We start from the raw sequence: 25,761 nt of genomic DNA on the forward strand, positions 1-25,761 counted from the left end.
ATGGAGCCACATATGAAACTAAATGAGGAAACAAGAAAATCACCTTCAAAGAGGTTTGTATTATGAAAATAATTATTCCAACTAATTAATTAATTATTATAAGGTTGCTTATGTTTTCTAATTTGATTTTTCTAAGGCTTGTAAACAAGGTGGCAGTGATAACTGGTGGTGCAAGAGGAATAGGAGCAGCCACAGCAAAATTGTTTGCAGAAAATGGAGCACATGTTGTGATTGCTGATGTTCTTGATGATCTTGGTGCCTCACTAGCTGAATCCGTTGGTGGAAGATTCATACACTGTGATGTGTCAAAGGAACAAGATGTTGAATCAGCCATTAACCTTGCAATCTCATGGAAGGGACAATTACACATAATGTTCAACAATGCTGGAATTGCAGGTGTTGATGGAAGCATTACAAGCCTTGACATGGAAGATGTGAAACACTTGTTATCCATAAACCTCAATGGAACCATACATGGAATCAAACATGCTTCTAAGGCTATGATCAATGGCCAAAAAGGAGGGTCCATCATATGCACCTCAAGTGCCTCATCAATCATGGGTGGTTTAGGTGCCCATCCATATACTTTGTCCAAAGCAGCAATTGATGGTTTGGTGAGAAGCTTTATTAATTATTATCATACAAATATTTTATCTATATATACTCATGTTTATATGTAAGGTAGTATTTGGTGGAGAGAAAGAGATGGAAAGACTGAAATTGAGAGACAGAGACTAAGAAATAGAGATTGAAATAAATTTTAGTATTCTATTTGGTGCAACGTGAGAGACAGAAATTAAAATAAGAATGAAATTCTACTTTAATTTGCAGAAAGGGTAAAATTGAAATTAATTAATTGAAATAAAAGTATTTTAGGTATAAAATTTTATTAAAGTTTTAGTCTTTATCTTTAAAAATTTTAGTTCACTGTGTCCTTATTTTTTGGAGGTACTGAAATACTGAAATTTTAGAGACAGAGATAGAAATTTTAGTACCAATTTCTGAACCAATAAATATGATATTGAGTCTCAGTCTCCCAATTTATGTCTCATATCTCAAAACAAACGCTACCTAATATTTATATGTAAAGTATCTGTATTTGTATGCAATTTTTCTACTTCAAAATTTTTTATTATGAATTTTCTTATTAAATTACTATATTTTTCTGTTTTTCTTCATTTGGCTCATCTAAGCCAAAGACGTTTTTATTTATTATTTTCATGAATTATATATATCATTTGTATATAATTTATTTTTATTGATACTTAATTCGATTCGATAACAAAAATAAAAAAATTAAATATTAAAAGAATATTATACTAAAATTTCATAAGTGATAAAATAAGTATAAAAAAATTTGTTATATATTATCTTATAATGTTCAATTATGTTATGTATATATAAAAAAGTTTCTTATTAAATAGCTCTTTTTGTTTGTTTTAATATTAGTCTTGTCTCTCAATGTTATAAAATGTCCCTAACTATGCATTTAATAATACTCTTATTCATAATATATAGGTGAGAAGTGCTGCTTGTGAGTTAGGAGTGCATTTGATTAGAGTTAATAGCATATCTCCACATGGTGTTCCCTCAGAGATGCTTCTAAGTGCTTTTAAAAGGTTTGGGAGAGAGATTACCCCCCAAGAATTGAAGGACTATATTGGGAAGAATGCAAGTTTGCTCAAAGGGAAAGGTTCAACTGCTGAAGATGTGGCACATGCTGCTCTCTTCTTGGCTAGTGATGAATCTTCCTTCATAACTGCACACTCTTTGAAAGTTGATGGAGGCTACACTTCTGCTTTTGGTCACATGAGTTTCATCTATCAAGATCTAAATTCACTGTAAATTTTAGTTCAAATGGACTATAATATATGCTATTTATAGTTATAATTTATTGCTCCATACTCAAGAATTAATGAATTATAATAAGATGTATATGTATATTTCTAATTTAGTCTGAAGTTATTAAATTCGGCTCAAGATTATTTTGACTAAAATAAATATTTAGTCGAATTGTTTTGATCGAATTTTATTAAATGAATATATAACATACGAGTATAATTTAATTTGCTTATACATAGTTATTGGAAAAATATAAATAAATAATTTTTAATCAGCCAATTTTAAACAACTGGAATTAATAATTAATAATTTTATATTTTTTAAAAAGTAAAATTTAAATAATCACTAATTAATGACAATTAATTAGTATGGAGTACAATTTAAAAATACTTGTTAACTTGTTGTTGGTTAGATCCCTTTTAGTTATCTAGATTGTTCAGATAAAAATTTGCAAAAACTAATCATTTTGAATAATTATCACTCATGAACTAATTAAAAAGAAAAAAGAAAAAAGAAATATTAAAATTATCCTGAGATATGTAATTTCATTGATTAATAGAATAAGGGCTACATCATATACTGTTTTTAATTTGCTCTTAAAACAGTACTTGATAGTTATTCATAGGACTCCTTAATTAATAAGAGTCACATAAAAACAAACCTAAATAAAAGAGAAGAAATTAAATTCAAAAACTGAGTGAAACTTGATGATCAAATTAAATCCATCTTGAATCCTATAGATCTTCATTTGTTCATGCCAGTTGCATTCTTCACAGCTTCAGCAGCTCCTTGTGCTGTTGCCATCATCTGCTGACCAGCCTGCACATATAAAATAAATTAAAAAAATATCTATGAATTTCACATCATTAATATTGTATATGTATATATAAGATAATATAAATTAATAATTGGGACCTGTTGCATGGTTTCTTTTGTAGATTGAGCTGCATTGCTAGCCATGTCTACCAAGTTGCTTGCCTTCTCCTGCAATCATAATCACAGAAGATCATACATAATTAATTCTATGTGATCTCCATTATTATAAATCGTTTGTTAATTATTTTGAGTGTAATCAAACCTGAGCTTGGCCCTTGGCCTCTCCAGCCTGGAAGCTCAACTTCTCTGAGTCCATATCTTCTTTAATTTGAAAGTGTAATGGAACTGATTAACTGAATAATGATGTATTAGAGAGGAGTTCAAGTGAGTGATGAATATTATTAATCTGAATTCTATTGATATTTATATGCAAAAGTTTCAATAGTATTTGTATTCTACGGAATTTTAGGTACCAAAAATTCAGGATCCTTTGTGGAATTCTTACATTGCCTTTAGCTAAAACCGGTTGAATAGGAGAGATGTGGTGGAGAATACTCTTTCTGTTTTTTAGGGTTAATTTTTTCTTGTAGATTATTAATTTGAGTTTTTTTTTAATATACTCAATTATTTATAATATTCACTTTTGGGACCAAGTCTATTAATTTTACATGAAAAATAAAATGGTTGGGAAAATATATTTAATAGAAGAGATCTGAAATATAACTGAGTACACAACAAACATGAACTAACTCCACATTAAAATTTCTTACATACATAGCCTCTCCTAATTGTTGTTTTGTTTTTTTTTTTTTTTGGTTTAGTGTTTCGTTTTATTATATATTTTCCAAAAACAAAATAAAAAAAGATATACAACTAAGTTTTTGATAGAAGACAGTTTTATAAATGGGCTGATTTTCATGGCCTCATGAAATGAAATGCCCAATAGGCCCCAAAATGGGTTAAATTGATTTTTACTTATTTGTTGAATACTGCTCATTTGTAATGAACTAAAAGTTTTAGTTGTTAACAAACCAAAAACATTTACGGGTAGCAACTTTTGAGTTTTGATGACCCAAAAAAGAAAAAGGACGTTTGTGCAAAGAAACTTTATATTGTTATCAAATAAAAATTTAATAAACCAGCTTAATTTAATTGGTCTAATGTTTAATTTATTAGTCTACTTAAATAAGTATTAGAAATTTGAATATTATTTTGTATATCCATACACTGATAATAATTTTAAGTACTAAAGGAATTTTACACAAATAACTAATTATATATATTGGAAAACTATACGATAAAAATTAAGGACAACTATATGTTTATACTTCCTCGTTAATGACAAAATCTCACAATCACATAACTAGTGATTTTTAACATAATTATAAGGTAAATACTATTTAATTTTTTCTAAATTAAAAGGTAAATTATCCTTTGTGACATATTTTTTTATTATTAACTAAAATAAAATTAATTAATCTATTATGATTAACTTTAACTTTAATCTAATCTAAATTTTGTTAATTTAATTAATTAATCATTATGTAATTTTTTTGCAAATTATAAAAAATATTAAAAATTTAATTTTATATTTTTTTATTTTTTTCTCAAATTATATATTTATTAATCAATTTCAATCGCAAATAAGAAATATCAAAAGATAAAGAATAAATAAAAAAATTCAAGAGGCACAAAAAAATTTAAAATTTTTAAAATTTTCTCTCTTGCTTCCTTAAATTTTTTGAAAAAAAATAATAAAATATAAAATAGAACTTTTCTCATATTTTTATAGAAACTCCTTTAATAATTTCTCCTGCACTTAGTTCTTTAGTGTAATCTTTGTAATAGTTTCTATAAATTTTTTTTATTTTTTTTCATAAAGCGGCATATCCAATTTAAAAGTAAACCCAAAGATAAGTGATGGCAAGTGACTGTTTAATGTTTATACACATGACAAAAATAATAATAGTCAATTAGGCATAACAATTTTATAGACTACAAAATTTAAACTCCCAATTGATAAAGAAAGTCAAACTAATAACCCTGTTTTGGTAAATAAAGATTGTTTATAAATTATTTTTATATTTTTCTTTATAAAGACCATCTAATTTTTTGGTTGTTTCATTGAAGTTAGCTTCTAATTTCTCACAGAACTTTGCCTAGAAAAGAACTAGCTCATCAACCATTTAAACCCAAACTCATTTTCTGAAAGATAAATAATCTATCAAATTAGATAATTTCACAACTAAACTGCAAAGCAAACTAAACTGCAATTTGATGATGTTACCTTAAAATAGATCTCCAAATTTAATTCCATTCCATTATAATAACTAATGATCCCTATTTTTTACATATATAATAATAATAATAATAATAATAATAATAATAATAATAATAATAATAATTGGGTACAACAAGCATATTTATTTTTAGGAACCATAATTGATACCTATTTTTCACATAATAATAATAATTGGATACAAACATATTTATTTTTGAAAAATCAATAATTGATCGCTATTCTTCACACAATAATAATAATAATAATAATAATAATAATAATAATAATAATAATAATAATAATAATTGATCATACGGATATTTTAATAGGATATCTTTTACATAAAGTAGTAGGGATGCCTCTATTAATAGGACATGAGATATATCTCACTCCATTAGCATCAAGACATATACGAACCTCAAGGAATAACATATCATTTTGGGGTTGAAGATGAGATTGAGGTTGATATTGTATGCACGTTAGTTGGGGTTTAACTTGACCAATCTTAACTTTTATTGCATTAATAATATCAACATAATTATAAGTTGTAATTGCATTAGGACCTAATCTTGCATTTTTTAGTATGCTCAGAATGTCCAACCTATTTTTAATAGTAATCGCTAATTTAAAATATTCAAATTGTTTAAAGTTACCTTACAAATTCCATGTTTATCCTATTGACTTTCCCAAAATTTGCTATTGAATTTTTTTGCCATATAGACTTGGCCAATCAATCGCTAATTGAGATGTTAAAGTCTACATTTTGAATATGGCAAATGGATCGTTTGTAGGATAAAATTGTGGCGAAGGATAAGAGGCATTTTCGGGCCATAAACCGTGTATTGTGAAATTCTTTTAGGTTGTCAGTACTCCATGTTCAAGCTGAAGGGATGGTGGCCATTGTAGGACAAATTTAAAGAATTGATAAGCATCAAAAGTAGGAAGAGATGAAAATGCAATTAGTATGATAGAGAAAACAATGAAAACTGACTTCATTATAGAAATTTAGAGGGTTGGAAAGACGGATGGTTCTACCATGTTAGAGGGTTAGAGAGAGTGATGATTCTCTCCCCCTATAAATAGAGGGTTAGAATTCATCTAAAGAATTGATTTAAACAAACACAACTTTTTATTCATAAATTAATGATATATACAAAAGAAGAAAAGATTTAATTGTAACATGCATCAAAGCAAACAGGTCAGAGTATAGATCTCTTAGGAGTATGGGTCATAGGGTAAACTGAACTGCAAAGCAATAGTTATAACATGCCATGTTGCAAAACAAACTAAACTGCAATTCATAGTTGTCAGAACGGAACCACTAACCAAATCGGCCGATCGGACTATTGGGGAATTTGTTGGAACTTACCAAATTGGGGACCAGCTTCTAGTTGCACAAAAGAAGCCGACGATGAGGAAAAAACTGACTGTGAGACTCGAAGCAAAAAGGCGACAACGACAATCAGCCCCAGGGACCAGCTGCCGTCGGCGACGATGAGCGCAAAAAAGGCTCGCGACTGAGTGAGAGACAGTGACAAAACAGAGAATGACGACGACCAGTCCGGGACCTGCTGCTTCTGCCGCCGGCGAAGACGAGCACAAGCAAGGCGCACGAGCCCTCACCAGCGGAGGCGCAGCAAGACGCGAGCAGCCAAGCACACAGCACAGACAGAGGAGAGAGGCTAGACTCGATTCGCGAGAACATGGTTAGGTGGATATGACGAGAGGCGCGGATACGGAGGGGAGCGTGCAGTGGCGCTGTGGTGGTGAACTGAGGTGAAAGAGAGAGAGAGAGAGAGAGAGAGAGAGAGAGCTGGGAGGTGGCTGTCATTTTGGAAGGTGAGGTGAGAGTGAGAGAGTCGGGGTGAGAGATGCGGTATCAGAGCCCAACAAGTGGTATCAGAGCCGATTCGGTGGTTGAAAGCTCCTAACAGTGGCCATTATAGGACAAATTTGAAGAATTGATAAGCACCAGAAGTAGGAGGAGATAAAAATACAATTAGTATGAAAGAGAAAACAATGAAAACTAACTTCATTCCAGAAGTTTAAAGGGTTGGAGAGACTGATGGTTCTACCAAGTTAGAAGGTTGGAAAGAGTGATGATTCTCTCCTCCTATAAATAGAGGGTTAAAATTCATCTAAAGAATTGATTTAAGCAAACACAACATTTTATTCATAAATTAATGATATATACAAAAGAAGAAAAGATTTAATTGTAACATGCATCAAAGCAAACAGGTCGGAGTATGGATCTCTTAGGAGTATGGGTCATAGGGTAAACTGAACTGCAAAATAATAGTTGTAACATGCCATGTTGCAAAACAAACTAAACTGCAATTCATAGTTATCAGAACAGAACCATTAACCAAATCGGTCGGTCGGACTATTAGAGAATTTGTTGGAACTCACCAAATCGGGGACCAGCTTCTGGTTGCACGAAAGAAGCCGACGATGAGGAGGAAGTTGACTGCAAGATTCGAAGCAAAAAGAAGACAACGACAATCAGCCCTGGGGACCAGCTGCCATCGGCGATGACGAGTGCAAAAAAGGCTCGCGATTGAGTTCGAGACAGTGACGAGACAGAGAATGACGACGACCAGTCCAGGACCTAGTGCTTCTGCTGCCAACGAGGACGAGCACTCGGCCAAGCACACAACATAGACGAAGGAGAGAGGCCAGACTCAACTCGCGAAAACATGGTGAGGTGGATCCGACGAGAGGCGCAGATACGGAGGGGAGCGTGCGGTGGCACTGTGGCAGTGAACAAAGGGAGGTGAGAGAGAGAGAGAGAGAGAGAGAGATAGGAGGTGGCAGTCATTTTGGAAGGTGAGGTTAGAGTGAGAGAGCCGGAGTGAGAGATGCGGTATCAGAGCCCAACAAGTGGTATCAGAGCCGATTCGGTGGTTGAAAGCTCCTCACAGTGGCCATTATAGGACAAATTTGAAGAATTGATAAGCACCGGAAGTAGGAGGAGATGAAAATGTAATTAGTATGATAGAGAAAATAATGAAAACTGACTTCATTCTAGAAGTTTAAAGGGTTGGAGAGATTGATGGTTCTACCAAGTTAGAGGGTTGGAGATAGTGATGATTCTCTCCTCCTATAAATAGAGGGTTAGAATTCATCTAAAGAATTGATTTAAGCAAACACAATATTTTATTCATAAATTAATGTTAAATACAAAAGAAGAAAAGATTTGATTGTAACATGCATCAAAGTGAACAGGTCGGAGTATGGATCTCTTAGGAGTATGGGTCATAGGGTAAACTGAACTGCAAAACAATAGTTGTAACATGCCATGTTGTAAAACAAACTAAACTGTAATTCATAGTTGTCAGAACAGAACCATTAACCAAATCGGCCGATCGGACTATTAGGAAATTTGTTGGAACTCACCAAATTGGGGACCAGCTTCTAGTTGCACGATAGAAGCCGACGCTGAGGAGGAAGTTGACTGCGAGACTCAAAGCAAAAAGATGACAACGACAATCAGCCCTGGGGACTAGCTGCCATCGGTGATGACGAGGGCAAAAAAGGCTAGCGACTGAATTTTAGACAGTGACGAGACAGAGAATGACGACGACCAGTCCAGGACCTGCTGCTTCTGCTGCCGACCACAAACGGAGGAGAGAGGCCAGACTCGACTCGTAAAATCATGGTGAAGTAGATCCGACGAGAGGCACAGATACGGAGGGGAGCGTGCGGTGGCACTGTGGCAGTGAACTAAGGGAGGTGAGAGAGGGAGAGAGAGAGAGAGAGAGAGAGAGAGGTGGCTGTCATTTTGGAAGGTGAGGTTAGAGTGAGAGAGCCGGGGTGAGAGATGCGGTATCAGAGCCCAACAAGTGGTATCAGTGCCGATTCGGTGGTTGAAAGCTCCTAAAAAAGTGGCCATTGTATGACAAATTTGAAGAATTGATAAGCACCGAAAGTAGGAGGAGATGAAAATGCAATTAGTATGATAGAGAAAACAATGAAAACTGACTTCATTCTAGAAGTTTAAAGGGTTGGAGAGGCTGATGGTTCTACCAAGTTAGAGGGTTGGAAAGAGTGATGATTCTCTCCTCCTATAAATAGAGGGTTAAAATTCATCTAAAGAATTGATTTAAGCAAACACAACATTTTATTCATAAATTAATGATATATACAAAAGAAGAAAAGATTTAATTGCAACATGCATAAAAGCAAACAGGTCGGAGTATGGATCTCTTAGGAGTATGGGTCATAGGGTAAACTGAACTGCAAAGCAATAGTTGTAACATGCCATGTTGCAAAACAAACTAAACTACAATTCATAGTTGTCAAAACGGAACCATTAATCAAATCGGTCGGTCGGACTATTAGAGAATTTGTTGGAACTCACGAAATCGGGGACCAGCTTCTAGTTGCACGAAAGAAGCCAACGATGAGGAGGAAGCTGACTGCAAGACTCGAAGCAAAAAGACGACAACGACAATCAGCCTTGGGAACCAGCTGCCGTTGGCGACGACGAGAGCAAGAAAGGCTCGCGAGTGAGTGCATGACAGTGACGAGACAGAAAATGACGATGACCAGTCCAAGACCTGCTGCTTCTGCTGCCGACAAGGACGAGCACTCGGCCAAGCACACAGTACAGACGAAGGAGAGAGGCCAGACTCGACTCGCGAAAACATGGTGAGGTGGATCCGACGAGAGGCGCAGGTATGGAGGGAAGCGTGCGGTGGCACTGTGGCAGTGAACTACGGGAGGTGAGAGAGAGAGAGAGAGAGAGAGAGATAGATAGATAGGAGGTGGCTGTCATTTTGGAGGGTTAGGTAAGAGTGAGAGAACCGGGGTGAGAGATGCGGTATCAGAGCCCAACAAGTGGTATCAGTGCCGATTCGGTGGTTGAAAGCTCCTCAAAAAGTGGCCATTGTAGGACAAATTTGAAGAATTGATAAGCACCGGAAGTAGGAGGAGATGAAAATGCAATTAGTATGATAGAAAAAACAATAAAAACTGACTTCATTCTAGAAGTTTAAAGGGTTGGAGAGACTGATGGTTCTACCAAGTTAGAGGGTTGGAGAGAGTGATGATTCTCTCCTCCTATAAATAGAGGGTTAGAATTCATCTAAAGAATTGATTCTAGCAAATACAATATTTTATTCATAAATTAATGATATATAAAAAAGAAAAAAAGATTTAATTGTAACATGCATCAAAGCAAATAGGTCGGAGTATGGATCTCTTAGGAGTATGGGTCATAGGGTAAACTGAACTGCAAAGCAATAATTGTAACATGCCACGTTGCAAAACAAACTAAACTACAATTCATAGTTGTCAGAACGGAACCATTAACCAAATCGGTCGGTCGGACTATTGGAGAATTTGTTGGAACTCACTAAATCAAGGACCAGCTTCTAGTTGCACAAAAGAAGCTGATGATGAAGAGGAAGCTGACTGCAAGACTCGAAGCAAAAATATGACAACGACAATCAGCCTTGGGGACCAGCTGCCGTTGGCGACGACGAGCGCAAGAAAGGCTCGCGACTGAGTGCATGATAGTGACGAGACAGAGAATGACGACGACCAGTCCAGGATCTGCTGCTTCTGCTGCCAACGAGGACGAGCACTCGGCCAAGCACACAGCTCAGACGGAGGAGAGAGGCCAGACTCGACTCGCGAAAATATGGTGAGGTGGATCCGACGAGAGGCGCAGATACGGAGGGGAGCGTGCGGTGGCACTGTGGCAGTGAACTAAGGGAGGTGAGAGAGAGAGAGAGAGAGAGAGAGAGAGAGAGAGAAGGTGGCTGTTATTTTGGAAGTTTAGGTGAGAGTTAGAGAGCCGGGGTGAGATATGCAGTATCAGAGCCCAACAAGTGGTATCAGTGTTGATTCGGTGGTTGAAAGCTCCTCAAAAAGTGGCCATTGTAGGACAAATTTGAAGAATTGTTAAGCACCGGAAGTAGGAGGAGATGAAAATGCAATTAGTATGATAGAGAAAACAATAATAACTGACTTCATTATAGAAGTTTAAAGGATTGGAGAGACTGATGGTTCTACCAAGTTAGAGGGTTGGAGAGAGTGATCATTCTCTCCTCCTATAAATAGAGGGTGAGAATTCATCTAAAGAATTGATTTAAGCAAACACAACATTTTATTCATAAATTAATGATATATACAAAAGAAAAAAGATTTAATTGTAACATGCATCAAAGCAAACAGGTCGGAGTATGGATCTCTTAGGAGTATGGGTCATAAGGTAAACTGAACTGCAAAGCAATAGTTGTAACATGCCATGTTGCAAAACAAACTAAACTGCAATTCATAGTTGTCAGAATGGAACCATTAACCAAATCGATCGGTCAGACTATTAGGGAATTTGTTTGAACTCACTAAATCGGAGACCAGCTTCCAGCTGCACGAAAGAAGCCGATGAGGAGGAGAAAGCTGACTGCAAGACTCAAAGCAAAAAGACGACAACGAGAATCAGCCTTGGAGACCAGCTGCCGTTGGCGACGACGAGCGCAAGAAAGGCTCGCGACTGAGTGCATGACAGTGACGAGACAGAGAATGATGAGCACAAGCAAGGCGCACGAACACTCACTAGTGGAGGCGCGGCAAGATGCGAGCGGCTAAGCACACAGCACTGATGGAGGAGAGAGACCATACTGTTGAGGTGGATCCGACGAGAGGCGTGGATACAGAGGTGAGCGTGCAGTGGCACTGTGGTAGTGAACTAAGGTGAGAGAGAGAGAGAGAGAGAGAGAGAGAGAGAGAAAGAAAGAGCTGGGAGGTGGCTGTCATTTTGGAAAGTGAGGTGAGAGTGAGAGACCAGGTGTGAGAGATGCGGTATCAGAGCCCAACAAGTGGTATCAGAGCAGATTCGGTGGTTGAAAGCTCCTCACAATGGCTCAACCAATAATGTCAGAGCCGACAAGGTGAGAGATGCGCAGACACAGAGGAGAGATGGGGATCCATGGCGTAGTTGAAAGACAAGAGGTTAGTGTTTTTCTAAAAAATGTTTATTATTAAAAACTTTAAACATTTTTGGAGGCTCCTTCCTCTCTTGTTCATTGCTTTCTCTCTCTTGTAAGGCTATAATTTTAACCAAACAAATTTTTTTGTTGCACCAATGCCTCTCGATAATAACAATAAGATGCGCCAATTTTAATTTTTTTAGAGAAATTTTTTTTGGTATATTACGGGGTTGAGAAAAAAAAAAGAACATGGTTAAAAATTGTATAGGATGCTAATAGTTAATTTATTGATGAACTTGTATTGAAGCATGATAAACCAAGATAGTGATCTATTAAAAGGATGGTAGCTTATATAGGTGTGATCGACTATAACAAAGGAGAGTCTAGATTTTTTATTGAGATTCAATGTACCGAAGAGTATAAGAAGGATTGGACACCAGTTTTTTCACTAAAATTTGGAGTATATGACACGTTAGATTTGGATTAATATTCAAAAAGAAAGAGTTCAAGTTTGATAGAGTTATTCAAACAATAGAAAACTTAACCGTTGTTGTGGAAAAAATTGGAAAAAAAAAGTGAATAGAGTATATATACCCTTTGAGGATTTATCCCATCAGCTGCAACATACAAATTAAGCTTTCCAATAATAATGCCAATTCTGTGAATTCAATATCTCCAAGTTCCAGAGCTTTGCTCCTATCAGTAACAATAATCATATCAACCATAAAAGAACATAAAAGATGAAAAAATAAATCAGTGAAGGAGTGAAAGTAGCTCTCTAGTCCCTTTATATAGATGACAAAGGAATTTTCTAAAAGAAATTATATATAAACTGTGTAAATATATGTGAATCTCATTCAAGCCAAGCACACTTAAGAATAGCATATAAGTCACAATATATTATTCATAACTAACAAAAAGTACACCCTCTTTCTTCTTTTTCCTTTCAACATTATTTTGTCCAACTGAGAGAACACCTTTGTCGGTTCTGCTACATTTTTAATAATATGACTTTCTTCTTATCACCAACCAAAAGAAAAATGATCGATTGACCGCCTTTTTTTAAATCTTTCTGATATTGATCGAAAAAGTCTTAAAATGACTTGAAATAAAAACAGAAGATTAGAAAAATAAATTAATAAATAAATAGTAATTTTTTATTTTGAAATTTAAAAAAAAAATTACCTTTGCCTCACAGTCGATAACACATTCAATGCCAAGATATCTTCCACCGTTCTTTTCTTCCATCTCTTTGCTGGCAACAGTAACATTTAGTTCATCTAAAACCGACAATGATAAGAAAAAAGAAAACTCGTCATTTCAGAAGATGGTTTATATTCATACTTCATAGTGACAAAATACAAATGAAAGATAGTGATGGAAGGTGCTTAATAAATACTTCATTAAAATCCGAGAATGACCAATATATTAAACCAAGAAAATTTATTCAAGGTGACAATTAGTGTATAAGAGGGAGTACTTAGTTTCATCATAACAAGTGTTATTAGAGACGATTCGGTGGTCGATAACTTGCCACAGTAGTCCAACAAGTGAAATCAGAGTCCAACAAGTGGTATCAAAGCAGATTCGGTGGTCGAGAGCTTCCCAACTGATCCAACAAGCGGTATCAGAACCGACGAGGTGAGAGATGTGCAGACACAAAAGAAAGATGGTGATCCATGATGCAGTAGAAAGACAAGGTAAGAGATGCACAGATACAGTGGTCCAACAAGTGGTATCAGATCCTAACAAATGACATCAGAGCTGATTTGGTGGTCGAGAGCTCCCCACGGTGGCTCAATAAGTGGTATCAGAACCGATTCAGTGGTTGAAAGATCCTACAGTGGCCCAACAGAGTTGGAAAATCTTCCTAAGCTTCAAACTCTTGATCTCTCTAACAACTTCTTCAATGGTGAAATTCTCTCACTTGGCCACTTGAGAAGTTTGCGATACATGTAAGCTCATATTATATCATATGAGCTAAGATTTTTGGAAGTTTATAGTATTTGATTTTGATGTCTAAATGCTCAAGAGTTTAATTTGTTTAAACTGTTTTCAAAAGACTCAATAATAACAATCTTCATGGTGAATTGCCAGAATCATTGACTAACATGACACAACTTGCTTTTTTGTAATATTCATTGATCTCTTTTTTTGTTTCTTTTTTGTGTATTAACAATTCTGTTTTTAAAGTTTTCTCTTATTCTAATTATGGTTATTTTATTTCAGTGATTATTAATTTCAGTGATTTGTCCTACAACAATATCAGTGACCCTATGCCAAAAATTTTAGCTAAAGTCTTTAAGTAATAAATCTCTTTTTCTTTATTATATGGTGCATTTGTTTTTTATAGATTTCAAGAAATCAAAAATTCAGGACTAACATAAGAGAATGTTCTAATTTTAATTTTCCTGCAAATATGTTTTCAGCATTGTTAAAAATTCTCTTGTTTGTGCAACTGAAAAAGAACCAAATTGCCATGGCATGACACTGATGTCAATATCCATGAACTTATATGGCAATGAAGGTAACAATAAGATCTCTCAAGAGTTTCATTTTTTTTCAAATTAATTGTAAAATTGTGTCATTGTTTTCATTCTGACGTCAATATAAGTGAGTGACAACAAGCTTAATGTATGATTACTATATCCAGGTGATGAGGGATGATATAGTTATTTTGGAATAAGCGTTTATATACTAGAAGAAGAGGAATAAAACCTCCACCTCTACCTCGGCATCCACCTCCACCACCTCCTCCTCCTCCTCCTCCTCCTCCTTCACATGATGTTGGCTCCTCCTCCTACAAAAGGTTGCATAAACTCCTCTTTCTAATTCTTTTTTATTATGTAGTATTAAGATTGTAATTAGAAAATTTGATATATATGAGTAAGAAAAGAGACTGGGAGAGTAATCAAATCCTATGTATATACTCTTGTTAGTATTATAATTATATATATATATATATAATAATTAAGAATAATTTAATAATTAATTTTTTATATACAAATAATATATTTATTATTAAATTATTATCGTATTATATATATTTGTACTTCACTTTTAAAATTTATTAGATCTGTCATCGGTAATTCTTATGTTTATTGTTGTTAAAAATTTATCTCAAAAAATATTTTTGTTGTATTGTATATATGTATCATATGTTATTCGTAGTTGATAAAGCCTTCAATTAAATTCTCTAACTATAAATAAATAAGAAGTGCAGCAATATAATTCTTTAAAATGATATTTTGCAAGCTAGCCACGTGAACATAATTAGTCGTAATTGTGACTTTTTTTCAAATTACTTGTCAGTTGTCACATGTATTTATTTTATAGTAATATTATATGTACAAATTATTTTAGTAATTAAGTCAAACTAAATTAGTTTAATTATAATAAAAAATATTCTCAAAATGAAACACATGACACGCACTCGAGTGCTTTACTAGCACATAATTCAAAGAGTTTGCACTATATATACAAGTCTTTCTACACTTTTTACAATATACACATTTTTGTTAGAAAACATATAAATTTCGAAGTATAGCACACAAAAATTTGTACATAACACAAACTTATTTATATATCACACAAATTTTTTTACATAACACACAAATTTTTTAATGATAACACACAAATTTTTAAAGTACAGTACACAAATTTTTGTTGCAGCTAAATTTAACTGTGTGTATTTTTTTATTGGGTTCTTTTACACATTTATTTTTTCTCTCCCTTTTTTTTATGGTGTATAAATCAATCACCATTCATTGCAACCCAATGTTACATTAAAGGTTCTATTTTCCAAAAAACACACACACATACACAAATATGCTCTTGAGGTCAAAATTTGTGTATATTCTTTTATTGAGTTATATTATACATTTATTTTTTTTCATGGCATGTAAACTAATCACCATTTATTGCCAGCCAATGTTATATTACAGATTCCATTTCCTTAAAAAAAAAATACACACACAAAAAGATGTTGTTAACATTCTTTTTAAGTATGTCATCATGGCTCATAGCTATTAACTTTGATATGTAGTTCCAACATTTCTTGGTGGTTAGGGTTTATAGAGAGTGCGGCACAACAATCTCTAAGTGCACCCAACACATCTCCTTTGTGTTCATGAAATGTTGTCCTTAGATATAAGATAGAGGTGCAAATCAGTTTTAAATACAATGGATTTGGATCCTCTAAATTTTGAATTTTACTTTAGAGAATAAAGTGTGATCTCTCACCATTTATTTCATAGGTGGGACCAAGAAAAAATATGAGAGAGAAACCATTTAAGGGTAAGAGATCACACTTTATTCTCTAAAGTGAAAATTCAAAATTTAGAAAATCCAAATTCAAATGCAATGGCTCTTGAAAAGTTCAGTGATTGCCTCGTCTTTCTTGCATTTGTCTATCAACACTGCAAACACCATATCACATTACATGTGTAAATCAAATAAAGTGAAACAACACGCACACCCTTTTATTTTCACAGCACACAAATAATCAAAACTAATAATTTGGTAGCTCACACTAATTTGACAGATATCATTAAATAAATTATGGTTTATCATAGCACACAAGTAATTAAGCATAGCACACATTTTTATTTAGTATAGCATACAAATTTGCACATATGGCACAAAAATAAGAATCATAGAATAATACTAATTTTTCAAACAACTCAATTAAAGAAAACTAGCTAAGATCATCATAAATAATCATAATAAAAAAAACAAAAATATATACAATAGCACACAAATATCGAATATAGAAAAATAACACAAGTAATCAAAGTTAATAACGCGGTAGTTTATACTAATTTGTCAGAAATTATTAAACAAATTTTGGTTTATTACAACACACAAATATTTAAGCATAACACACATTTTTGCTCAACATAGTACACAAATTCACAACTATAGCACACAAATATTGAGCATAGAAAAATAATATAAAAGACATTCGTACCTTTTCAATTTCACTCAATAAAAAGGATACATCAAATTCACAAAGAAAAAGAAATTAAACAGCAACAACAAGACGTTGAAGAAGGAAGAAGAATAAGACATTCGTACCTTTTCAATTTCACTCAATAAAAAAGATATATCAAATTCATAAAAGAAGAAGAAGAAATTAAACAACAATTGAAGAAGGAAGAAGAAGAAGAAGACGACGACGTTGAAGACGAAGAAGAAGAAGAAGACAACGACGACACCGATGACAGTGGCAGCAGCGACGACGACGGTGGTAATAATGGTGGATGACAACAGTGGCAGCAGTCGTAGTGACGACGACTGTGGTAGTATTGGTGGTGGTGGCGGCAGCGATGATAATGACGTTTGTTAGAGGAGGAGGAGGAGAAGGAGAAAAAAGAAGGTGCGTGGTTAAAGTTTAAATTTTAATAAATTTGTTAACTTAGTTAATGAAAACACTTTGATATTTAGTATTTTTTATTTATTTTATAGCTAAGAGTCTAGGAGTATTTATTAAATAATTCTATAATAAAAATATTTTTATGCGGAGAGAATAAATAGTAATATATAATTTATTTTAAAATAATATATTTTTTAAAATCAATATCTAATAATTATTTATATAAAAAAAATCTTTATTCATCTTTTTATTATTTTTCTCGTGTTAGTAGAATTAAGACACATATATACAGGATGAATTAATAAACTAAGGCATAGACGTTTTCACACCTGTTCAAATAAAAAAATGTTCATTTATTCATTGACTGATGAAAGTTGTTTCAATCAGTGAATTTAAAGCGACACGGTTAGATTAAATATTTAATAGTATACAATAAAAAACCCAAATCTGATTTGATGAGATAATAAAATTACACAACCAAATCCAAATAAATTGAAACATAAATAATTTTGTCAACTATATATACACGCAAATAGAAATAGATTTTCTCAACTTTTTTTAATAATTAAAAGAATAAATTATGATTTTTTATTATTAATTTTTATAAATAAAACTAAAAAAAATATAAAAGAGAGAATATTAAAAGATTATAAATTATATTTTATTTTTTCAATTTTTTTTAATAATTAAAAAAATTCATTTCCTACACAAACCAATCGGCATTAGTTAAAGTAAACCTTAATTTCTCCGGGAAAAAATGGAATTAGTCACCAGCAACAATTTTTTTTTATAGAATTCCAATTCAGGATGAATTAATCATTTATTTGTTAGAATTAAAATACCATAAAAAAACCCAAAATTAGAAAAAGGTAAATATATTACCATGTTGTTCATAAAAGTTTAATATATTACAGTGTTGTTCTTTAAAGTTTAAAAAAAAAATCCCATATAAATGTCTAATTTGAATTTTTATAGTATGAACACACTTTACATTTCCCCCCAACATTTAAAAAACCGAGCTCATTATTAATGTATTGAGGGTGTATGTCTGTGTGTGTATATATATAAAAAATATTTATTTAGGGTAAAAAGATATAGTATATATGCTTATAAAGTATTAAAAGAAAATTACATTATACATTTTAATGAGAAATTGAGAATGTCTGACTTGAATCAAGCACTGTTGAGTGAGTCTCAACTACTGATGATTACCCGTTACTTACTTATCTATATCAGGCTTAAGCCTCCAAATAATAATAATAATAATAATAATAATAATAATAATAATAATAATAATAATAATAATAATAATAATAATAATAGTTAAAGATAAAAAAATTATAATTCAGAGTATAAACATTCTACCCTTATTATTCTTTCAAACGCGTAGTTTAGGATATTTAGGTGGAAATTTCTTACCACCAACAATTGAGGTCTGAGGAACACAAATAGTGTGTTAAATAAATATTGGATCTCGTGCATGTGTCACTCTGCCTCTGTCAAATCTTGTTGAGTATCCACTAATTTGTCTTAACTCTTACACCGTACCATTCTCCATTATTTATTAGGGTAAAGTTATTTAGTGTTAATATTTTTTTATGGAAAAGTATATCGAACCAACTCTAATTTAGTTCAGAATGGAACAATTTAGTTAATTATAAATATAGTAATATTAGTTTTATTTATTTATGATTTAAAATATTAGTTATTAAATATTTTATCACATTCAAATTAGGAGGAGATATATTCAGTATCATTGCAACGTGAATCATAGAAACTGATTCAATTAGCTTTCGCACTCTCCTTCTCTCTTCAAATGCCTAAAACATGATAAATCAGAAAACAAATTCAAAACTATCCAATTTACAAAGAAAAGAAACATCCTAATGTTTATCATAAGCACTATCCATGTAGAGATTTTAGATTCACCCAAATGCATTTGGCTAATTTTTTGCTAGAACTATCTTAGTTCTCTAGCATGATTGTTTCTTATATTTTAGAGCACAAAAACCTTAATTATTAAGAGAATTATATACCAAATTATTTAAGTATGTTACTCTTAGAAATTCTTGAATATGTCATGACCTAAAATTCTTTACACATTTTTTAATAAAAGAAAAATTCTGCTTCTAAAAAAAACCTTCACCACAATTTTTAGCAAATTCAACAAATCTCGGATATTTTAAGATCACAGAATTCAAGAGTTCCTACTTCCCAGGATCATAGATTCACTTAACAATTAACATGCACAAGTTAATGGGAATCTACCGAGAAAAAAGGACAAAGAAGCACATGTTAATGGTGGAGCGTATCTTTTGGTTTTAAATGATGTTTGTTGAACTTTATTTTAGGTTGTCCTCCTATTATGATGGGGATTCAATGCAATGTCTGCGTGACAGGAGAAAATCCATGGAATCCAACTCAGCAATAGGTGGAATGGAATCTCCAACTTTGACTTCAACTTTCATTTTGGTCCGTTGAATTAAAATAAGGTTTTCTAATAGTGTCAAAAAATTATTGTTTAATTACTAAAAAATATTGAATAATTAATTTTAAATTTAAAAATAAAAAATTAAAATATTTAAAATATTTAAAAATTATTATAAAAAATAAATTAGACAAAAATTAGATACCAAATAAAAAAAATCATAAAATTGGCCTTAAAATGATTACTTATAATTTATTAATGGAGCATACACTTGTGCTGTTGTGCATGTACAATTTGTGCACATTGTCCTTACTCTTTTGGCTTGGGTCACTTTCATTGTTGCAACTTGCGGCTAATTTTGGCCTTTCCGATTTCCACTTGCCAAAATAAAATTGTGTTAATTTAATTAAATATTTTTATGTAATAATTTATGTTATTATGATGATTTGTCACAGTATCAAGTAGGCCAGAACCATTCTTTATAATGGCTAGACAAAAAACAATGAACAAGAACTTCTTGTAAGAGGGAGCTAAGTTTTATTTATAAGAATTTTCAATTTTTCATTTTTAATGTTCTTTCTTAAAAAAAAATTATAAGAATTCTAAGTATTACTATCAAAACCAGTGGAGTATCAGTGTATAATTTTAGAAATAGAATGAGTTGAACTTTATTAAACTTAAAAAAAAAAAAGCAAGTGTAATTAGTCTTGTATTTATATTATATGGCAGAAGATATAGGGACAAGTTGTAATAAACATATCCTAACAATTGGAACGAGTGGTGATAAACTGATGACATATATATTCTCTTTATTATTATTCACAAAATAGACAACTTTGAATTGAAATTAAACTAGTGGAATATGCAACTTGGACTTGGATCATTATTTATTTTGTTCTTGTATTTGGAGTTGGAATCATATTACTAATAAGTGTCACTTTTCGGCTGAGAGTCATTTTCCAACCTTAGAGAGTGCCAAACTTTTGGACTTTTTCTTTGATATTTACATTTGATTTGACTCATTTTACTCCTTTTATTCCAACATATAGGATGCTTCACAAGACCACAAGTAAGGATTACCATTGAACCATTGAAAATGCATGAAAGAGACTTATACTTTAAATTTCAAATTAAGAGGTTACTTTCAAGGTATATATATTATATTATTAGCTTAATAGAACAAATTTATTCTATCAACCATTTAGATCCAATAATCCAATAGTTAAATAAAAACACTTAAAAAACAGATATAGGTAATATTATTTGTATGGACACCTAACTAAGATAATGCCTTAATATTAGTGTGCAAAAATAACACATGCACTAATTTAATTAAATACCTAAATATCATTTTTTTTTCTAAACATATAGTAGTATTCAAGTTTAGATTGTCTTTCTTTAATTAATGCTTGGTAGATATGCAACTTTTGCCCTTGTTAGGTGGAGATGATCACTAACATTAAGCACTAGACAAATAGTTTAAAGTTTATTATTCTATCTGATAATTTAATTTAGCATTAACATAGATTAGATAGATTTGAGGAAAAGAAAATTATAGAACTTGCATTGTTGTTATATAAACTTGGAACCTTATTAAACCTCAACTTTTGATATAGTTTTTGTGAATCGATTTCATTATTTCTTAATTTGTGCAATTCAGCTTAAATTCTAACTATGGCTTGTATGTTTCAATTGCAGCATATATGCACAAAAAAAACGGAAATACAGAAATGGCAATGCACATTTCATTAATCTGAATTCAGAATTCAGAAAAAAGAATACAAGATTCTCTAATTTGTACAATGATAAGGCAATCAATCTTTAATCTTTGCCTGCACAAAAGACATTATTACATCCCATGCATCCCAACAATTTAACTAAACTAAACTCCTAAAGCAGCTTTTAGTCTCCTTCCTAACTCCTTCCTGCACATAATAAATTAAAGAATTTATTAATAATGATAATAATTTAGAGGGTTAGTTAAATTAAAATAATTAGAAATGGTTAATTAATTAATTACCTCATTAGTAACCTATCAAAGCCTGAAGCTGCTAACATCCCTCTATTCTCTTCAGCCCTTCTAAGAAGATAAGGCATGACTGTCTCTACAGGTCCAAATGGCATATACTTACTAACCTGAAACCCTGCATTGCTCAAACCATAGGAAAGTGCCTCTGACATTCCTAGAAGCTGTGCAAATTCAAGCTTGTGGTTCACCTTTCCAATCCCTATCTCATGTGCTTTTGCAGCAGCTAATTTCCCTGCCCAAATTATTCAACATTCATTAATTTCCCATTAAACATGTTAATCTATCTAACTATATTCATGTAATTGTTATTAAGAGTACTAAAAAGTAAGTACCTGATTCAATATTATGGGTGGCAAGAACAAGGCCACCAGGGCCATTGGCAACTTTCTCAAGAAGAAAAGAGGAGCAATCATTGAAACACTTGTGAGTGTCTTGAATGGTGTTGTGAATAGGGGAAGCATAGCCCAAAGAAGAAGCCAATTTCCTCTCACTAGACATATAAGCACCCCTCACCAACTTGAATCCCATTGGGATCCCCATCTTATCTGCTGCCTCTGTTGCAAGCAAGAGCCTCTCCTTGGCATCCTTAAGGTATGTCTGCATGGTCCCAAACACTATAGGGCTCTCACCCTTGTTGTGATTAATGGCAGCATTGTAGGTAAAATAATCAATGGCTGGTTGAACTGAAGTATGCTCTGCATCAACCAGTAAAGGAACATTGGCTTGCACACACTTTTGGGAAAGCTCATTGAGTCTTTGCATTGCAAGTTCAAGATCACTCTCTTCTTGTGGTGTTAGAGCCTCAGGTCTCTTCCTTGTGTGGTACAATGGTGTTGAATCTGAGAATAGAGGGAATGAATCTTGCTTCCATGGCAAGTTGAAAGAAGGATCTTTTTGTTGCCACCTTAGCAAGTCACTCAATCTCTCTAGCAGGCTCATGGGACATATCGCAGTTATTTTCACAATCACAAAGCTCACCTGTCAAATCAAAATTACAAAGAAATTTGAAACAAACATCAATTAGTCCCATGTGATCAACCACCGAACCAAAAAAGTTATTGTGCTTAGCTTTTTTTATCTTTTACCAAATACTAGACATTGATGAAATCATCATCATGAAGATTCTTTGTTTCTTTCTTAGTTGCTGTTCACACTAGCTAGTATTGCGTGTATGAACTGATGAATGAACCCCATCTGAGACATCATCAATCTTTGTTCCCTAGTAACAATTACCGTACTAGATTTTTCCATTCATCAACAATTCATATGTTCCATGTGATCAACCACCGAACCAAAAAAGCAGCAATAGTGGGGTGGGGTCCAATGATCCAACATCCATAGATGGTGATTGATGATTTTTTTTGCATCTCCTCCTCCTCCTCCTTCTCCAACTCCTTCTCCTTCTCTTTCTCCTTCTCTTCTCCATGGTTCATATTCATTCCTTCTCTCATGCAGATCGTGCAGATCGAATTGAGTTTTCACTTTTCACGTTCATTCGTTGCCGTCCGTTACATGCAAAAACCCAACACCACAAACAAAAAACAAACGACAGAATCTTATACATGCACACCAAAATCTATAACACCAAATTTAATACTAATTAATAAACGATGTACATATACCAGTTAATGAAAAAAAAATAATTAAGAACTGTACATCATTTATTTAGTATAGAAAAAGTGGTGTGATAAACATGGCATGCCAAAAACATTTTAATTAAATTGAAGCCATTAAAACCGTTAAGAATGGTAAGTATGAGAGGCTTTACCGAAGATGGTGGAAGCGATCTGCTGACGTCAACGGTGTGAAGGAAACATTTCAGGTTCCGATCACAACCTTCGTTGTCATGAGCGTCTTCTACGCCGTAGACAAGCATTCCCCTCAAACCAGCGTCATTCAGAGCCCTGATGCTCTTTCCGGCGGTGACGGCATCCTCGCCAGCGCAGAAATGCCCGTAGAAGGTGTTTCTGATGGCGGCGAGGATGACGTCCTTAAGCCCCTCGACCTCGAAGAGCTTCGACCGCATGATCCACATTCCAAGGTCGACCATTGGTTCGACGGCCGTGATATGGAGGACGGCGGTGGAGCGGAGGAGATTGGAGGTTGGGACGTAGGAGAAGAGGGACTGGACGTCGTTGAAGTTGAGGGCGGACGGGTCCAAGGCGGGGCGGAGGACGGTTTGGGACGGCGGCTTAGGGTCCGATAAACAAGGAGGAGAGAGAGTTGGGGAGAGGGAGGAAGGGTGGGACGAGGCCAAGGGCTTGGTGGCTGTGTTGTATCGCAGATTCCTCAGGATTCTTGGTGGGATTACGCGGGTGGCCATCAACGGTTTGAGTTGATTCTTTTTTTTTTTTTCCGGAATATAAAACGATAAATAAAAATTCTTATCACAGTATATCTTAAAAGAAGTTTTTATCTGGTTGTGCGGCTGCGATTGTGGTTGCGGCGGCGGTGGTGGTGGTTGTTTTTATGTTTGTTGTTTGTTGGTTGTTTTTGTTGTTTCTCTCCCTCTCTCTCCTTCTCTTTGTTTGTTTGGTGTGCGTTGGTTATATGGCCTATTGGGGATGCAATGGGATGATGCGATGCAAAGATGTGGTTTTTGAAGTGAGGGATTGGAGGGGATTATATAGGGGGTGGGAAAGAAACGAAACGTTTCAGGTTAATTAAGGTAATTAAGAAAAAATAAAGGGTGTGTTATGGTGGGAAGAAGTCAAGTGCATGAGGGTAGTGTGTGATATCTTTATCCTAATTGGTCTTGGTTTTATTCCCTTTAAAATAGGGGATTATCTTGTAATTTAGTTTTGTGCAAGTTGGTGGTGGGCGGTGTTTGTTGTTTTTGGTGGTGGGAGAGGAGTACAAATGGAAATGGTATCTAGTCACTAGTTTGAACAGGGCGTGATTTGAGGAGAACAAACTAAGGTTAGAGTCCAAATTTTGAGAGAGATTCAGAGCTGAGACAGACCTTACGTGGATCCACCACTACTCTAATCATCTATTGCCATTATACGAAGCATACGGATGCTCTTTCTTTACTACTAAATACTACTTAACACGTATTTGTTAATTTAGTGTGCTAATATGTCTGGTAATGAAATCGAGAATGAATTTTTTTTAAATGATGTTGTTAAATTTGATTTTTTATTAAATAATTTTTTTTATGGTATCTTTCAATTGAGTCAATTCAATAGACTAAGAATTAATCTGTTCTAAATGAGAACTCACATGCACAAAGAATTCAAACTCAATATTTACTTAAATGAACTAGTGAATTAATTATTAGACCAATTCAAATTGAAAATAAAAATATCATCTACACATAAAAAATTAACTACTAAATCAATCATCATATATTTATATTTAAATACATATATTTTTTAATTCAATTTCAATATATATTTTATAAAATAATTAATTTGGTAGATTTTTTTATAAACGTAACACGATATTGAGATATAGTATTTTATAACATCAACTTAAAAAACAGAAAATTTATTTTCATCTTGTACCTAATCTAATCAAAATAAAACTTTTACTATATTTATTTCTCATGTGTGTATAAGTTTAAGCATTGGTGTTAATAATAATAATAATAATAATAATAATAATAATAATAATAATAATAATAATAATAATAATGATAATGATGATGATGATGATGATGTTGTTTTAATATCTCTCTTTAAAGAAAAAACATATTCACAAATCATAATCATCATGTGAAAAATAGATGTATTACTGCATCATACAACCCATTGGTTGCTGTATTACCGAGAGTAGTGTTCAATATAAACGTGAACCTATATAAACATTTTTCATTTTTGCTAATTGTGTAGTGCCAACTAAGCAAATCGGTCTGTAAGGCGATTTGAAACGAATAATTTAAATAAAAAGCAGTTCTTAAAACAGAAAAAAGAATCAATTTGAAGTTTCAAATTTGCATGTGACTTCAATAACTTAATGTCTAAGTTACACCAAAGATATACAAATCAATATAAGATTTAAAATTGTGACAAAGATAGAAACTATGAAGCATGAAGTCTTTCCATAGTATAGATG

At 33.0% G+C, this 25,761-nt stretch overlaps 3 protein-coding genes across 3 annotated transcripts; 1 reads left to right on the forward strand and 2 right to left on the reverse strand.

The window, feature by feature from the left end:
- On the forward strand, nt 1-1,845 carry LOC130975877 (short-chain dehydrogenase reductase ATA1-like). The gene is made up of 3 exons (XM_057900598.1): nt 1-53; nt 137-614; nt 1,519-1,845. The coding sequence occupies exons 1-3, from the start codon at nt 1-3 to the stop codon at nt 1,843-1,845; spliced, it is 858 nt and encodes a 285-aa protein (XP_057756581.1).
- A 741-nt stretch (nt 1,846-2,586) lies between these two features.
- On the reverse strand, nt 2,587-2,974 carry LOC130972964 (stress-induced protein KIN2-like). Its single transcript, XM_057897314.1, has 3 exons — nt 2,921-2,974; nt 2,758-2,826; nt 2,587-2,661 (listed from the first exon to the last, which is right to left on the reverse strand). The coding sequence occupies exons 1-3, from the start codon at nt 2,972-2,974 to the stop codon at nt 2,587-2,589; spliced, it is 198 nt and encodes a 65-aa protein (XP_057753297.1).
- Nucleotides 2,975-21,399: 18,425 nt separating this feature from the next.
- On the reverse strand, nt 21,400-24,314 carry LOC130977056 (proline dehydrogenase 2, mitochondrial-like). Its single transcript, XM_057902055.1, has 4 exons — nt 23,474-24,314; nt 22,038-22,683; nt 21,697-21,937; nt 21,400-21,601 (listed from the first exon to the last, which is right to left on the reverse strand). The coding sequence occupies exons 1-4, from the start codon at nt 24,026-24,028 to the stop codon at nt 21,559-21,561; spliced, it is 1,485 nt and encodes a 494-aa protein (XP_057758038.1). The 5' UTR covers nt 24,029-24,314; the 3' UTR covers nt 21,400-21,558.
- Nucleotides 24,315-25,761: the final 1,447 nt, after the last annotated feature.

This window comes from Arachis stenosperma, chromosome 4 (genome assembly GCF_014773155.1).
Source record: "Arachis stenosperma cultivar V10309 chromosome 4, arast.V10309.gnm1.PFL2, whole genome shotgun sequence".
NCBI lineage: Eukaryota > Viridiplantae > Streptophyta > Magnoliopsida > Fabales > Fabaceae > Arachis > Arachis stenosperma.